General features: G+C 49.2%; 1 protein-coding gene across 1 annotated transcript in view; it reads right to left on the reverse strand.

The window, feature by feature from the left end:
* Nucleotides 1-16,008, reverse strand: part of SPG7 (SPG7 matrix AAA peptidase subunit, paraplegin) — a 36,510-nt gene extending 20,502 nt beyond the window's left edge. Inside the window, exons 1-5 of the mRNA XM_080552145.1 lie at nucleotides 11,095-16,008; nucleotides 9,728-9,830; nucleotides 8,278-8,367; nucleotides 3,603-3,853; nucleotides 2,460-2,599 (exon numbers count right to left, since the gene is read on the reverse strand). Of these exons, the coding sequence (XP_080408271.1) occupies nucleotides 2,460-2,599; nucleotides 3,603-3,853; nucleotides 8,278-8,367; nucleotides 9,728-9,830; nucleotides 11,095-11,703 (1,193 nt within the window). The 5' untranslated portion in view covers nucleotides 11,704-16,008. The remainder of the gene's footprint in view (nucleotides 1-2,459; nucleotides 2,600-3,602; nucleotides 3,854-8,277; nucleotides 8,368-9,727; nucleotides 9,831-11,094) is intronic.
* Nucleotides 16,009-16,781: the final 773 nt, after the last annotated feature.

The raw sequence follows: 16,781 nt of genomic DNA on the forward strand, positions 1-16,781 counted from the left end.
AGCCACAACTCAGTAAATATTACTCAACATCGCTATTTTCAGTGTTTTAAAGGTCCTGACATTTCGGCTAGAAGTGCGGCCATGAGCATCCATGACTAAGAAAATGGCACCTTAAAATTCTGTATATGAAAACAAAACCTCACCAATTACATAACCTAAGAAGTTAAACAGAGGACACTGGCACATACTGCTCACAGCTGTGGAAGAAATTCCACTTCACCATTCCCTGCAGAGGCATTCCTACTTATAAAACAGATAGACCTTCGGGCAGTCAGACCACATCCCGCATCCAGAGCGGAAGGCGGTGGCACTGGCGGTCCTTCCCACGGGAGCTCACCGCAGAAGACCTGTGTCCAGCGATGCCAGGAAGATTCCAGCTCCCCCAAACCTGGCAGAAATCCCAGTGCAAGTCTCCCATTAAGAGGCTGCTTGGCTGCCCCTGCTCAAGTCTCTCGGAGGTCCTTCACAAGGAGGTCCTGCAGCAACCACCACAGCGAATTTTCTTTGCAGTAGCTCTTGGGTTAGAGGGGAGACACGGAGCAGAGCTGACAGGGCAGGTCTAACGCAGTTACAAGACAAGCGTGCTGAGGACAAAATACCCTGTGAGCTCTGAACACGGGATACTTTTAATAAGAGGAAGAATGATCGGACTATCAGATGGCAGGCTGGGACTTGAGGTATCCTAACTAAGCTCCTTGTTCTGCTCCACATGCCCTGCTCGACCCTGTGAAATGATCTTGCCTCCCCGCACTTCTGTTTCATATCTTTAAACCAGGAGCATGCGTTCCACCTCTCAGGAACGGATGATTTACTGAAGCAATGGGAGCAGCATGTGCTGTATACCTAGCGGCATTTGTCTCCTCTGAGCGAGGGCTCCTAGGCAACACTGGAAACTGAAAATCACCTACAGGTTGGCAACTGTGCAAACGGGGGATTAATTCTGAAACACATCAAGTGCCCGTACCTGATAGCAAACTGAATGCAAGCTCTAAGTGCTCTGCATCTCACAGGCTCAAACTCCAGACTCTAACGTCTCCTGAGAGAGACTTCCAACCCTGTAGCATCTCTTTAAAAAAAAAACACAATATTTTCAGAAGTAGGGGAAGCAGCCTGTGCTGCTAACTGACCAACTGTTCAGTGTACTCTTACCATTACACAAACTTTGACAAAAATCAGCAAGTTATGAAGATTTAATACTGCGTGATCAATTTAAGAAGTTTATCTTCATAGAAATCACGCATTCAAAGTGTAAAAAATGTCATTCAGAGGACAAGCAACTGGACAAAACTCTGCAAGGGTATTTTCTCATATATGAACATGACATTTATTTCACATTTTAGTAAGGCATCCGGGAAAGATACCGTGCTTCAAACCCCACTTTCTTGGCAGACAGGACTACTGTGCTGCATCTCCATCTCTAGGACTCTAGAACAAAATATTAGTTGAGAGCTCTCCAAAGGCCAGTCTCTCTGCAAACTTACAGAGAGCATCTTTCTACATCAGCACAGCCATCAGTGATGGAGGTGGCCTTGTTCAATAGCCCAGTGAGCCAGCTTCACAGGTCTCTTTTGTATTCTGCGCCCCATAAATCCTATCTTGCAAAAATAAGCTGCCCGTCTGAACAGAAGGGCAAATAAACCGCGTGAGCGGCAAATGACCGCAAAACATCATACGAAAGCACAGAACAAAGGCTAGCCAGTGCTCTGTAATCTTTTGTCAGATTTTTACTTCTTGCTCATTGCAGTTTATTTCAAAATTAAAACCTTTAAGCACGGACTTTTTAATTATTATTTTTAAAAGCAAAGGATCCCGAGATCCTTTCAGGTAACAGAAAGGGGCTGCAAATTTAATAGAAGCACTCCTCCCTCAGTGAGATTTTCCATCTTAGCATCAAAGCTGCTCTGCTCAGTATGTGGCTCACAGCTGGAGCGAGCACCAGCACGGGCTGTCCTCTGATCTACAGCTGTTGGAGAAACAGGCCAAAATTAGGTGTTTATTTTTACAGACTGAACCACCACCACAGGCCTTCCTTGAAGCATTCTAACGGGGGACGGCTTACTGCACCGCCGACATTCTCCACAAACCAGGGTGTAACATCACACGAGTTGAGTCAGGATTTCTATCTCACATTGCACTCGAATAATGGATTATGAGGACGAAAAGTGCTCAGCTGCACAAGGACATGCAGCAACTGACAGACTTTGCTCAGACCTGCTGACACTGACCCCAAATATTTTGGTCCACTACGTGCTGCAGTTCCAGACATCTCGAGACCCTCATTTCTGAGTCACTAAGGCACATCTAGAGCGTTTTTCAAAGACTGCTTAAGTACTCCAAAACAGGGACCACTTATTTTGTTCTGCATTTACGTAACATGTAGTTGGAAGGAACTTTGCTCTTCAAGTGAAGGATGTTGTTGCCAACATAAGATCAACAGTAAGCACGAGTTTATATCATACTTTCCATAAAAGCCAGGGTGTTTGTAGGAAACAGGGATTCTCTCTCTCTCATCAATATTCAACTCGTCCTCCGCAGCTCTCAGCTTCTCTTCAAATTTGTCAATGTTTGCCACCCGCATTGTGTACAACAGGGTAACGTTCTGGGGACATGCAATCAAAAGCAGCAAAAAGAAATTGTAAGTGTGGTATAAAGACAACAACGAGCAGAAGAGGTGCACGAAACGGAGAAGTCAGATAAAAGTTAGCATTGTTACGTCCTTTGTTGGCTACACCAACGAACTCATGAGCAGGTAACTGACACTGGGCCTCCAAATCAAGTCGGCAGCACCTCACGGCTTTCTGGCACCTTATGAAAGCATTAAAGCCAAGAACTAAATCTCAGCTCTCTAGAAACAAGGAGATGCAATGATTTTGTAGGCAGACTGGAGGATGAAGTTAGTATTATAAACCTAATTGTAATGATAGCTTGGGTCCAGTCAAAGTTTTACAATGCATCTGGAAAACTACATCACTGGGCAGGAGGCCTTCTGGATGTTGTTTCTGTATCTCTCTCAGAAATTAATTTCATCCAGAAGTTTGCAAAATGGATCATAAATCGATGAACTAAGTGGGATGTACCCAAGAACAATATTTTAATCGCTCAGGCTAGTTTGTAATGATTCTTGGTGGCAACTCTTGGAAATAAAGTAAGCATGTGATCAAACTTTGCTTTTTTTTCCCCATCTTGGAAAATTTAAGAAGGAAGTCTGATGGAGTTTGACAGAGCAACTGAACCTAAAATCCAAACAGGAGACAATTTTTAGAACTGGATCTAGAATTAAGAGTTTACAATCATCTTCTAGACACCTTCTGACATTTTAGACTGAGCTGGGAAGAAAGAACTATTGAATTTCCCAGCTTTTTAAACGTTCGTAATGTTTCCTTCCAGGTCACTATTAATTATTCTTACAGTTTAAAATAAAAATCTTAGTGTCCAGGTTGGTATGAGTAATAGAAGCCCCCTGAACTACAAACAACAGAAAGTAAAATTAATGAAAAGCAAATTTACCAGCTAGAGTTTTACTGAACATATAATTCATTAATCCAATTCTTTCCAACAGTATAATCTAAGATCATCTACTCCAACCAGAGAAAGCCACTCACAACTTGTCCATGCGGAGTTCCTCCTGGGTGCAGATAAATTTCTACAATATCACTTTCTGGAACCACTTCGATTCTCTGGACCTCCCCCTTTGACAGCATCTCATTGATGAAATAATTCCAGGAAATGTTGGTCCCTTCTCTGTTCTCGCTGACCGTGAATCGAAACATCAGCACTATTAAAGTTATGATGAGGAGTGCCCGCAAGCGTTCAAGGTGCATCTGATTTTCCCTTTTCCTCCGTTTCTCTTCCTCTTGAAAAAGAAAAAGATCAGAGAAAAAAAGACGTGAGCATATAACTGCACAGCCTTCTGACTAACAGAAGGGACACCTAAATGACAAAGACTGACACAAGGGTACCTTTAACGCTTTTATTGCGTGGTTCTCTGGAGGCACTACACTCAGTGGCAGGACCTAACTCGCTCTGCACAGGCCGTTTTCTAGCTTGGCTCAGAAAGGTAACAGGAGGCTGCGCGACTTGCCCAAGGTTACACAAGGGAGTGGGTTTTCTGGGTTACATTTCACTTCCAGGCCTTCCTGGCTTCTAGGCTGTCAAGCCACAGGGCCTCAGCTGTGCATACGGAACAGCACCAGGGCAAAAGCCTGGTTACGAAAGCACGAGCAGTCACATGTAAACTTAGTGGTTGCCTGGAAGGAGACACATTTTGCATCCTGACAGCCAGCAATCATCTGCTTGCATCACACTGCTGCTTTTCCAATCGAGGCTGTTTTACCACATCTATACCCAGCTGTTCCCCAAAGCCCCAAAAGCCACGCGGGGAGGCACTGCGTACACGCGTTACAAAGATAATGGAGGACTGCCTCTTTCATTTTAAGTGTTGCTTCGGTAAGAGGAGGAACTGAAGCATCAGCGAGCCAAAGAAAGTCCCTTACTTCCAGAATTTGTCATGCACGAAGCCAACCTCTAACATTTTGAAAAGCTCTGATGAGCGTCCCGTGTTTCGGGGCAGTCCGACTGCGCTCCAGGAGACTTCAGATGGTCATAGCCCACTGCCCCCATTGTGGTGACACCAAGTATCGTTCTGCTCAGAAATGAAGGACTCACTTGCCTGGCCTAATATGGATGGATAAAATAATAAAGCCACCAGACCTTTGTTGCTAAAAAATCACTCAAGTATGACTACAGCCCAATTCTAATCAACACGCTTCTACGCTGCCTAGTCCTCAGGCTGTTACTAACATATCCACTGAAAAAAATATTAGGAGTGAGTAAAACCAGTCTTAGTTTCACTGTTAAATCATGTAGCGCAGTGCTGAGGGATAATTGCTTCCTGGTGAACTCCTGATCTGCTGGCGCTCTGCACCACGAGACCAACGACAGCCCTACTGCCTAAGAGAGAATCGGCACTTGCAACAAATCGAACGCCGCACAGGAAGAGTGGTACGCAGCTTACTTCTGAATCAAAATATACTGCAAATCAATCTCACTGTTCATTGCACGTTTTCTCCCCTGCTGTGTAACCACCTTCATGTTTGAACAGGCTTGATAACGTGTCCACGTTAAGGATCTGTATCAGCATTACACACTAGATGTGCTTTCCCCCACCTTTACTGTACCGGTGACATACTGAAGTGGTGACACGAGAAAAAGGGACGGCTGGTTTGCAGTATTTGCCACCAAATCTTTTCTTTCAGGCTCCCAACATTTTCTGTGCTGCACAGGCAAATTCTGAATTCTGTGGTAGCACAGCTCAATGTCAACTGCCAGCGAGCACTGGAGTTGTTAAGATGACAACAAGTATCTTCCTCTTTCCAGTTATATGTGGAACTTCTCAATATATAATTTACTGCTCATTCTTGATATACAATTTAACATCAACAGCAACATGGCATACATAAATACTATTCTACATCCAGAAATAAATTAATTCTGTACCACTGGACTGCTAGTGCATCTGCCTGCTGCAGCCCAGATTAGATTTATTTGCGAATTCATAACAAGTGTTCTGACACCAGCATTTATCACTAGCCACCAATTAGACCCTTATACACACTGCAACAAAACCGAGGGACAAACATATGACCCAGTCAGATGCTAAAAAAAGTACTCTGTCCTTCAGATACACAGCATCATTTTTCACTCGTTTCCTCGCTCTGCTCCACATTTAACAGGAAAGGCTTGTTCCTAAATAGAAACAATGCGGCGTTTCAGATAAGGTCGCAATTCCAAAACACGGTGACAAGCTCAGACGCTGCATCCAGCCCATCCACTTTGTTCTTTGATGCCATCTCCTCACTTCTGCATTATCTGCTAGATCCAGCCTCATTAGAACAAAGCGATCCGTCATAAAACTGCAGGCTAACATCCAGCAGTTTTATTAAAAAAATTAAAATGTAGTATTGTAGAGGCCTTAGCCTGGGCATTATCCCTAACTACCGAGCAAGTTCCGAATAAGTTTATAGCAAAAAGGAACGACTAGAAAAAGGAGTTCTGACTTAAAGAAAGCATCCAGCTCCCGCCATGCAAGTTCCTTCTTGGAGATCTGAGTCAACTATTGCTAAACACTTCTTTGTGTCAAATTTCAGACAAAGTCAGCGTGCATGTAGTGTGTTGTAAAGCACGCATTCACTGAGGATGTTATCACAAAAAAGGATCACTACAGGGTAAAAGCTAGCCATTAGATATCTTGAGACAAAGATTGTCTGGGATACAAGACTTGTCTCAGATCTTTAACCTACAGCTGAATAATTTCAGAAATTTCTAGAAAGCTAGAAGACAACACAAAGGCTTCTTCTACCCTGCATTTAATTAAGGACAAAATTAATCTAATCCTAAGTTTATGTAAAATATGACCGTCTTTACAGTACAACATTCATATTGCACCATAAGCTACCCCACAACAGTCAGTAAATGAGAACCAGTAACTGGATGTGACACTTGCGAGCAACAGCTGTGGGAATACTTCCAGCTCTTTAGTCTCCAAAAGCCTCCATGAAGCAATGATTTGCCATTAACCCCAAATCTGAACTCTCTGATTAAAATCTTGCAAGGGCTGCACTGACAGTTTGAAGAGTTCTTTTTAATAATTACTGCAGAGATGAGTATTCCCCTGGAGACATGGGGTAGCATTCCACCTCCCAAAGTCAAGCTAGCCATTAATCACCGGAGAAAAGAGGCCGCAGAACACAGCATGTTACTGTTTACTAATTTTAACAGCTACAATACCTCAAGGCGCTGTGCTCACAATCACCCTGTGTGGTCTCGCAAACCACAAGCACCCCAGCCTCTGAGCTCCGGCTTCCTCTACGAGGACTCGGCGATACCTGCGCTCGCATCCAGATCAGAGGCACCAAGGTAAAAGTTTATAACGTAATCTACAAAAGCAGTGTGATGTTAACTGCCTTCCAGCTCGCAGTGCAAAGGTCTGGAGCCCTCCATCTCCAGGAGGCTCAGCCCTCACTCAGAAGTCCAGAAAGCAGCAGACATCCACGTAAAGCCTCTCGAACCATCACCAGCCCCTGCAAGCATCAACGAGTGCCATAAAATGAATAAAACGCTTAGGCCTTTGCTACGCTTCTGAAAGTGTCGTTGACAAGACAGAAGAATGAGGCCTTCATCCGGACCGTTTCTGACTCCTTTCTTAAAAAAATCCCCAGGCCAGTAGATGCAAGACATGCCCTCAGCTGTGGGATTTCACAGCTCAGAATCTGCAACACAGAGCCTGAAAACACGCCTAATCCAGATCCTAGAAACTCTGCACACACTTCAGTTCTTGGGAGACTGGAGGGAAAGAAATGTATTCACGAATGAGCAAAGAATTTTCCTTACAGAAGTGGAAAGGAAGAATCAAATACGCTTTTGAAACGGAATGCAGCTGTTGTCAATCTACAAATAGCAAACTGTTGCTGACAATACCAAGACTTGGAGGGACACCCACAAATCAGCTCGAATTTGAAAAATCTCTGATGAAAACCTACTGGTAGAAGATACAAGGATCAAAACTCTGGCCTGTCAGAAGTTACGCAAGGTTTTTGTCTCGTACACAACAGATGTTCTCCTTCATGTCCCTGCTCCTTTTTAGCACCCTGGAATTCCTCTCTCCCCTTCCCCCAACAAGCTTAAGGTACAGAGCGGACGCTGACCTCTCAGCAGTACCCACACAGTATCTAGGAAGACCAAGTTAATGAAAAGAAAATTTCTGAGCAAGCGCCCTTACTAACACAGCTAAGAACTCTTTAAGAATCTATTTTTATACCTGAGCTCTGTAAACCACTAGAAGCAGACACGTTCACAAAGAAGGTGAACAAAATAAGAAATAAACCGATTCCAGCTTCAATTCGTATTAACGTTTAGTTCTTAATGAAGTCAAAGTGCTCTACACCAAAACCTCCAAACCAAAACTCAGTAAATACCGTTCCCCTTTGTAAAGTGGCAAAATTAAAGCAAAAAACAATTATTTGCACAGGATGCAAAGCAGCACATAAAGAGAATCAGTTTCATGGCCTGTCTTAAGCTTTATTCTACCATCAGCTAAGACAAAATCCCCCTTCCAACTCGTTCATAGCCACAGGCTCGTACAGTTGGTATGTTACAGGAACAAGTTTACAGCACCCAGAGAGATGAGCATTAAGGCTGATCTTCCACGCCCTCCACCCGTGTCCCTCACACACACACAGAAGATTCATGCCATTAAATATGTTTTTGGCACGTACATACCCTCATCCTCCTTTGGAGATTTCTTCTTGAATCCTCCATTCTTATGGTTACTCCCTCGAGAGCTCGAAGTACTAAAATAGTAAGTGCTACCTGCAGGCAAGCAGAATCAAGCAGTTACTACCAAAGACCTCAGGTGGCAGTGAGAGAGGTGGACCAAGGATGGCAGAAATCCACGTGAGCTCCCAACGCACATAAACCTCGGTTCCACACCCACCCAAGTGCACAGCTTCGTTTGTGTGCCACCGAAATGAGACAGCCTCACAAGAGGGAGTACTGGGAGGGACAGACTCCTTCGGTTTCCTTATATAATATATACTCCTCAACAATCCAATCAAAATATGAGTTTGTTCAGACAGTGTTTTAATATGGCAAAAAAAATCATTTGGAGAAATTCCTTCAGTACCGAAGCATTTACACGTTCCCCAAGGCATAACCAAAGTTAACACTGGTGGGGTCAGTGAAGAACAGCCTCACGCTAGAGCTGTAAACGCATGCTAGAGGAAATCATCTGCTGGAGTTCAGTGCAGGTTTCTCAGTACACACTGTTAGGATACTCTCATAAAAGCCAAGGAAGGATGGCTACAAACAGTAAAACCCACGGCAGCTGCTACAAAACAATTAAGTGAAGGCTTTTTGCCAGGAAAATGCAAAAATTTCAGAAGCAAGGCAATTGACTTAACAACTGTAGCTTCTATTTCTCATGGTCTGGAAAAAGAAGCAAGCCCAGGAGCTGGACTGCTTGTCAACTGCTATTTCTACTAGAGGATTCACAGCCATTTGAAAGATCATGCATATCTTTTTTCTTTCATTTTTATTTTTAAAAAGGGGGCAAACCAAAACAAATGAGCCCCTCTACCCCCCCCCCAAAAAAAACCAAACTCTTCAAGGTAAAGCAGCTCGAGCTCACCAGGCCCACAGCGGTCGCAATAGCAGGGACCGCTTTCGTTCAAATCTCAAAAGCATCAGCAAAGCTGCCTTCCCAATTTGAAGAGGAAAGTGAGAAGAATAATTGCCTTTGTTTTACAGCTTTGTACTTTTGCTCTAAGAATTCAGATAACACCTTATAACATCCACTTTTAACCTGCTCCAATGCAAGGCTTTTAGCAAGGTTACATGATATGATTTCTAAGGTGAATGACATTTTCTTCTTAGGCTTTGCTAATGAGGCACAGGAAGATTCTCTAGTTTGAAGTCTGCTGTTTTTAAATTAGCTTTTAGGTCTAATGACTCAAGTGCTCACTTAATCACACCGAGCTCCTTGTGGAAAAATGCCACTGTTCATCTCTGCCACCAAAAACCTAGAACCCCGGCAAATGGCACTCTGCTCCCAAAGCCAAGAACAGGACAGCTTTGTTTCAGGAATTAAAAGTAAGGAAAAGTCAACATTCTTACTAAATAAGACCTTTTTTCCCCTCCAAGTTTCTCATTTGAGTTGCTCTTTGGGACTCACCTAAGAGATTCCAAAGCCTGACAGGGTCTCGAATTATTTGTTGTTTCAGTAGTACTCCACTGAGGCCTTGAGATGTGGGGGAAAGTGTTTGTGACAGAAGGCTCTGAAGAGAAAGACAAAGGAGAAAAAAAAGACAACTATCGTTAAAGTTCTGCGACTGCTTATCGTTTCTGTATCCCATGAGGCAGAAATTCCAAAACATCAAAATATTGTGGCTAAGTTGCAGGACGAGCAGTTGTAAGCCCCAAATATTATTCCTGATTGTGCTGCGAACTTGCCATGTGACTTTGAAGACGTTGTTTATAACCCAGTTTAAAGTAAGCACACGTATAAATAGAAACATATATTCAAAACACTTGGAATTTTTATCTTTTTCCTCGCTCTACCGCTGCTCCTCACTCTAAAGATATGCTAGAAATCAACTCCTAGAATGCAAACATACCCTCCCCCAGGAGGGAATCTGAACAACTACTACTCTGTAACCCTGCTGTAAGGGTAACACAGCTGTTTTCCCCATGGTCATTCCGCAGCAATCCCACCGTTTATATCCACATTTAAGGGCAATTTCTTAGCATCTGAGAATTACCACGAAGTAATACCCTCACTGAACGCACCCTTCCCTCGCTGTCTCGCTGACTCCCTGTCTCGCTGCCCCTCTCATGCACAGGGGCAAGTTTCTGTGCAGCAAGCTGGACAGGAGCACTGACCTGGCTGAAATCCCTCTTTTTTCCCATCTGGTAGTCAGCAGCACAACTGTTTGTGTCTGCCTGAGAGGGTAACCTCCTGGGATCAGTATTTTTTGGAACAGAACAGCTCGGGCTACTTTAAATTGATGACAGAGCTGTGGTAGTAGAAAAACCTTGGCACGATTCTCAGAGAGCAGTCTCGGAATTGTTCTTCCTTTGCCTACTTGGACTGCCCGCACTTGTTCGCTGCGCTGAGGCAGAAAACAGAGTCAAATCATGTCGCAGGCCTGCTTCAGAGAAGATCCGTGACTTCTGTATGCATTAAGGGCGTGTGTTTGAGAGCAAAACAATACCAGGAGCACAGCAAGGCAGGGGAAAAACGCATTTATGGCGCACAGCCGCAGGGGGGGGTGCTGTACGGACCCACAACCGTTTGGGGTTTGGGCTGGAAGGGGCCCTGGAGGCCACCCGGGTGCCGCAGAGGGGGACCCGTCCCGCCGGTACCGGGACCGGTGCAGGGACCGGCACACCGTGGGGGGGAGGAAAGGAGCCTCGGCGGTGACAGCCCAGGCGCCCTCAGCCCGTGCCGGCCCTCCTGGACGCTCCTAACGCTTCACCCGTGGCACGGCAGCTTCGGGCCGCTCCGACCGAGCCCCCCCCGGCCCCGCCGCCCCCCGTTACCTGCAGGCCCCGGGGCTGCGGGCGAGGCCGTGCCCAAGCCGGGGCTGGCGGCGGGGCGGGCCGCGGCCATGCGCAGCGCCCCCGGAGCAGCAGCAGCCGCAGCAGCGCCATGGCCCGGCCCCGGCCCGCTCCGCCGGGGGCCCGCCAGGGAACGAGCGCCGCGGGGCCGCCGAAGGGAGCGCCGAGCCACCGGGAGGAGGCCTCAGCGCGGCCGGAAGCGCCCGGGGAAGGCCGGGCGGCCATCTTGGAGGCGGGCGGGCAGCCGCGGGGCTGCCATGCCGCAAGATGGCGGCGCCGCCTTGGCTCCGCCCTCGTCATGGCGCGGCGTGAGGCGAAGGGGCGGCCGGGCCCGTGCGGGTACCGCGGCCACGGGGAGCCCGGCACGGCCCGGCCCGGCGGGGCTGAGGGGAACGGGGCTGTGCCCGGCCTTGGCAGGCGCTGCTGAGGGAGAACGGCCCTGCTGGAGCTCACGGTACGGTCTGAGGGGAGCGGGGGGTGGCGGCCGCGCCTGAGGCACCGCCAGGTATCGTCGGAACTGGGACGAGCACAGACGTATTTACCGTTGGAATATACATAAATATTCAGTGTGTATTTACAGCTACACGCCATTTATCAGGCGGGTTAGCTGGCTCTCTTTTCTGAGGAAAAGCCCCCACAGTGCGTTTGGCAGCTCCCAGCTCCGTAAACCGTGTTTGGCAGTGCAGGCGTGCAGTCCTGACGGCGGTGCAAAAATCCGCTCACGCGTTACACTGAAATCAAGGTTGTGAGTGGTGTTACAGCCTCCGTGTACAGATACCACAAAGGTCATCGCATTTTAAGTCCCTGATCCCGAATCTTGTGTAATCTCTTCCGTTTTGCCCTAGTTGTACCCGGCAGAGCTGGTAGGCCTGACGTCCTCCACCGAATGTTTCTCTGGGGCAGGAAAGCATTTCAGAGCACAACCTGAACAATTTGTCTCTTCATGGTTCCAATGACTCCACCCTCCTTCCAATTCAGGGTCTAAAAGTCAGTCAAAAATACAAGTTTTGCGATCACTGCCATGCCAGTTAAGACTATGAGAGGCCCTCCCCCTGGTTCATCCAGAAACACCAGTAAAAGCTGTAAGGTGGAAGACCTTAGGGGCAACAGCAACCTTTTGATCAAGCTTCTGGGGAAGCAAGTTCAGGTGCAGAGCCTCCAGGCTTTTCGGCCTGTGGGCCCATGGCAGCCTGCAGAGCTCCCCCTGCACCTGCCCAGTACCTGCCCAGTACCCCCTGCACCTGCCCAGTACCACCAGCGAACGCAGACGTGGAGATCCACGGCTTTCCCCAGGAGACTGTGCTAAGGGTGGCCCAGGAACTGAAGAGGTTCACGGGCTGCACTTCAGTAACGGCTGGTTTAATCCATAACAAAAGTCCTTCAGGAGCTGCAGCTCCCCAAGGACAGGCTCTGCCAAGCTGTTTGCCAGCTTCTGTCTAACCACGACCATCTGCCTGACCCGTCCAGGGCGAGCTTTCCATGGCTTCTGGCCCCACAAGCCCTGCCTGGGCCCTGCTCCGCGCTCACGCCAAGAGTTTTGCCCTGAACAGCCCTCACTGCACCGTGGTGCCCTCCTGCTCTGTTTTGACAACGTTCAGAGTAAACTGTCTCCTCCCAAACATCCCCTCCCTCCTGCCGCAGTTACACCCTTCTTGCTCTACTCCGATGTACGTTCCCTTTGCCAGGCCTGCAGGTCTGATCTCCAACCTCCTGCCCACTTCCTTTGACGTGCCGTTTTACTCCCTTTCAATAAGTCAAGTCCTGTTTCTTTCTTCCCTCCTGTTTTTCTGACCAGGATGGTTTCTGCAGGTGTTTCTCCCTCCCCTCTGGTGGCTCCAGGAAAACTTTAGTGACTGTCACTGTGGTTGGTTCTCCCAACTCACCTGTCCTAATGTATCTCAGGCGTTCTTGAATGGGAGGTTGCAGGGCTACATAAAATAATAATAAATAATTATCCGTATGAAGGATCTCTCCCTTCCCAGCAGGTCTGAATTAGCATCCTCTTTCTAGAAGAGTCTCTTAGGATGTTAATTGTCATCTGCCCCCTGGGATGTGTCTAAGCAAACCTTCTACCAGCAAGGTCTATTAGCATGTTAATGTCCTCCTCACTCCTGGAAGTCTCTCTGTATCACTGGCTTAATCGTCAAACAGCTTAATTTACAGACACAAAATTAAACTGGTTGCAATTAATCTCTACGGGCCGGTCATAGCTCGAGCTGAGCACAAACACCGGCCCCGTGCAAGCCACGCCAGCCCTCGCCACCACCGTCCTTTGCTGGCAGAGACGAGCGCACGTCTTCACCCGGCACGCAGAGGGACCAGGGTGGGAGGTATTTTACACTCCAGCTACGTTTGGAGGAGGAAATAGCTCCTCTGGAAATGCTGACTGAGGGGGGAGGCTCCCTCTAGCTCGGGCTGTGCCCACAGAGGCGAGAGGCACGGGATTTCCAGTGCGGAAACACAGCATGCAGCGACCACAGCGAAGTGCGCCAGGAACCAAGGGGCTGAGGGCCCCCACCACTGGGGCCGTGCACCTCCCGCACCTCAGCTTCACTCAAGGCGTGTCACACTGCCTCCGCCGATTCTGCGATTAGACCTGTTGCTAATTAAGCGCGATCTATTTTTAAAAGAGTTGCATCATTTAAATAGACTTACAGCCCGATCAGAAGCGAAGCAGTGCAGTTTGCTTAGACGGGGCTTCACTGCCTTCTACCAGGCTGACCCGACGGGGGGCCAAACGTGCTTCGCCCTGCCTGCCTTACACTTCTGCTGCAGCTTCAGGGAGGCAAACCTGCACCCACTGAACGATGCAGGGCGCTGGAAGCTGGATGGGCCCAAGCTCCAGCACAGGCTGAGCCTGGGTGGGCTCACTGACTGCCACAAACAGTGTTTGGGGTCTGCGGGGCTCTTGCTGGGACCCTCTGAGCCAGAAGACGCCGGCCTGGATGCGACCAGTCTGCCAGGACGGGTTATTTACAGACGCACCACGTAGCTGCAGTTGACGCAATTCCTATTCCTCCTCTCACACTGTGCCTCAGAGGCGAGCAGATGATGAGCCACCAGGAAGGGGGTGCTGGGGTCCTCGCCTCGCCCGTGCCAACGCGAAGCGGTGCCAGGAAGGAGAGGCGAGAAGTTTTGCTCTGCGTGCGGCCAGCAACCACGGTGGCTGCGCTGCGACTCGTGCGTGGGCGGCTCGGGCCGGGCCGCGTAGGGGGAGGCGAGTGCTGTCCTCTCTGCGTGTGCGAGAGATGACCTTGGGAAAGGTGGCTTCAGTCACCGTCCCCGGCCTGGCAATATGCTCCGCTGGGAGCGAGCCAACGCTCTGAGCAGACAGATCTAACCTGATCCAGGCTTGGCCTCACTGGGACGTGCTCCAGCCATGACATCACTCGGTAATGCTACGTGTATTTACTACTGGGGGAAGGTGCGGGATCGGAGCCTGAAATCCCTGCTTTATCCCCGGAGCAGGTTAGGGACAGGAAGCAGCGTTAGCAGCCCCATCCGGGTGTTCTTCAGGCTAAGAGGAATCAGGTTCTGCAGCCAACACAGCCCTCAGCCCTGCTTTGTCTGAGAACTTGCATCCCCTATTTTCACGCTCCCCGTGAGACGTGCTTGCCACCCGAACCTCGGGAAGCCCCTTGCAGGGTGCCACCCCCCCCCTCTTAGCTCGGACTCATCTCACGGCACTTTGCAAGCAGAGCGAATGGATACCTGGAGTCAGGTATCCACTGCGCCATCCGCAGACGTTACATCAATAATGGATCAAGGGATTAAATGCAGAGCTGAAGCAACCAGAAGGGAAATTCAGACTTTTAAAAGACGTGAAATCGCTCTCGTTGCACGTGGAGCAGCACAGGGCCTGAAATTCCGTTGGGGGCAAGGAAGGTACCCCAGCCCGTCAGGCAGCCACGGGCTTCAGGCCTGGCCGGGACACGCTGCTGGGGCACAGGCTTGTAGCTGTGAGTCACTGCTGAGGACCAGACAGTTTTAGACAGGTAGGTGACAGATGGCTACAGGCAGGGGATCAGAGGGAATCAGCGGTACGGCAGCAGCGTCAGGACAGCTGCCCGTTGGGGCTTGGGAAGCTCTAGAACAGGCGAGGAGGCAACCTCGCTGAGCTTGCAGGGGCAGAGCAGGAAGAGGGGAGTAGCTCGGTAGGAACCAGAGCTGTTGGAGGCCACGAAGGAGCAGACTGCTCCGTGGGAATGCTCCCGGAGAGCTGCTGAAGCGCGCGGAGCTCAGGCGGCCAGGCATCCATCAGCGTGCGGGGGGTGCCTGAAGTCAGCTCCGAACCCCACGGACCGCTCAGGAAGCTCTGTGCGAGCAGCCGTCGCTCCATGCTGCTCAAATCCATCGGCAAGCGAGAAGCCTAAAGCCTGTCATTAGGGATCGTAAAAACAGTAATTAGAGCAGACCGGCACGAGTTCACGCCCAGACCATCAATATGAGGCATTTACCCAGCAGCAGGGGACCACCGCCCTCGGAAATCTTCCTCGGCTGGGGACGGGGGAGGCCTGATGCTCCACCTTGCCAGTCACATAGGCACGAGGCCGTTTTATTGAAGAAGCCCGGGATGGCGTGCGGAGGTAGGGAGGTTGGAGCTGCACTACCAGGAGCATCAGCAGGACTCCTCGCCGGCCTCCCAAATGGCTGCCTCTCTAAATGCGATCTTGTTTGCCAAGCCCATCTCTCTTCCAAGTGCTAATAGGTGACATTAACTAAAACACGAGCCAAGCTTAAAGTAAGGGTTCTTCTAATCAAAGTTCTCCCGAAGCTTTATTCTCTTGGCTTCTTTGATGCTGGCACTTGACTGCTCACACAGGATTTACCCTGATGTTTGACTGTAGTAGTCATAAATCACTTGTATAACCTATTAAAAATAAATGCCCATCTTTCCACCCCGGTAGGCGCTGAATCAGCAGAGAACTGCACCCACGGTAGCACAGGCCAGGTGTTTTTGCCCTGACGGCTGACGTAATGGCTCCTTCCCTTGCGGTACAGGTGCTGCAGAGCTACAAGGGGGCTCAGCCGAGGCGGTCGGATGCGTATGGACAGCCTGGTGCTCCAAAAGCAGCTGGGTGGCTGACGTGGATGGTAGGCAGTTAGGGAAAGAGTAACAGAGCAAGGACCGAGGGGTCACGGAGCTCCTCCCTGTCAGCGTCCTTCCAGTTTGCTGTGGGACAGAAATGTGACAGACAGAAATAGGCCCGACAGCACATCCCCAAGTGCCCTCATTTCCCTGCCCTCACGCAGCGTTCCTTCCTCCTTGGCACCAGGGTATCGCTTTCCTTTTAGGAACTGAGGGCTCACAACTGTCAGCAAAGGGTAAAAGCACTCGATAATTAAGTAGAGACTTTTCTTTTTTTCTCTTAAATATTGCAAGTAAGCTGCAAGGAGCAAAAGCCCCGAGGAAGCCTCCCTGCAGAGGCCGACAGCCCTCGCTGCCGTGCTCCAGCGGGTCAGGAGGACGCAGAGAAAGGCTTCAGGTTCCCCGCAGCGCTGATCTCTGACGGGGCTGACGCTGGGGCTGCCACGGCGGCCGTACAGCGATATTTGGGAAGTGAGAAATCGTTATTTCCCCTCAGCTGCTAGCTCGGAGGCCCCAGAGAAGCTTGTTTGCAGTGTTTTTGGTGAAGTGTGACGAGAAGCCAACCAAGAGGGAGGCCGAC

This window comes from Anser brachyrhynchus, assembly GCF_964034855.1.
Source record: "Anser brachyrhynchus genome assembly, chromosome: 12".
Lineage (NCBI taxonomy): Eukaryota > Metazoa > Chordata > Aves > Anseriformes > Anatidae > Anser > Anser brachyrhynchus.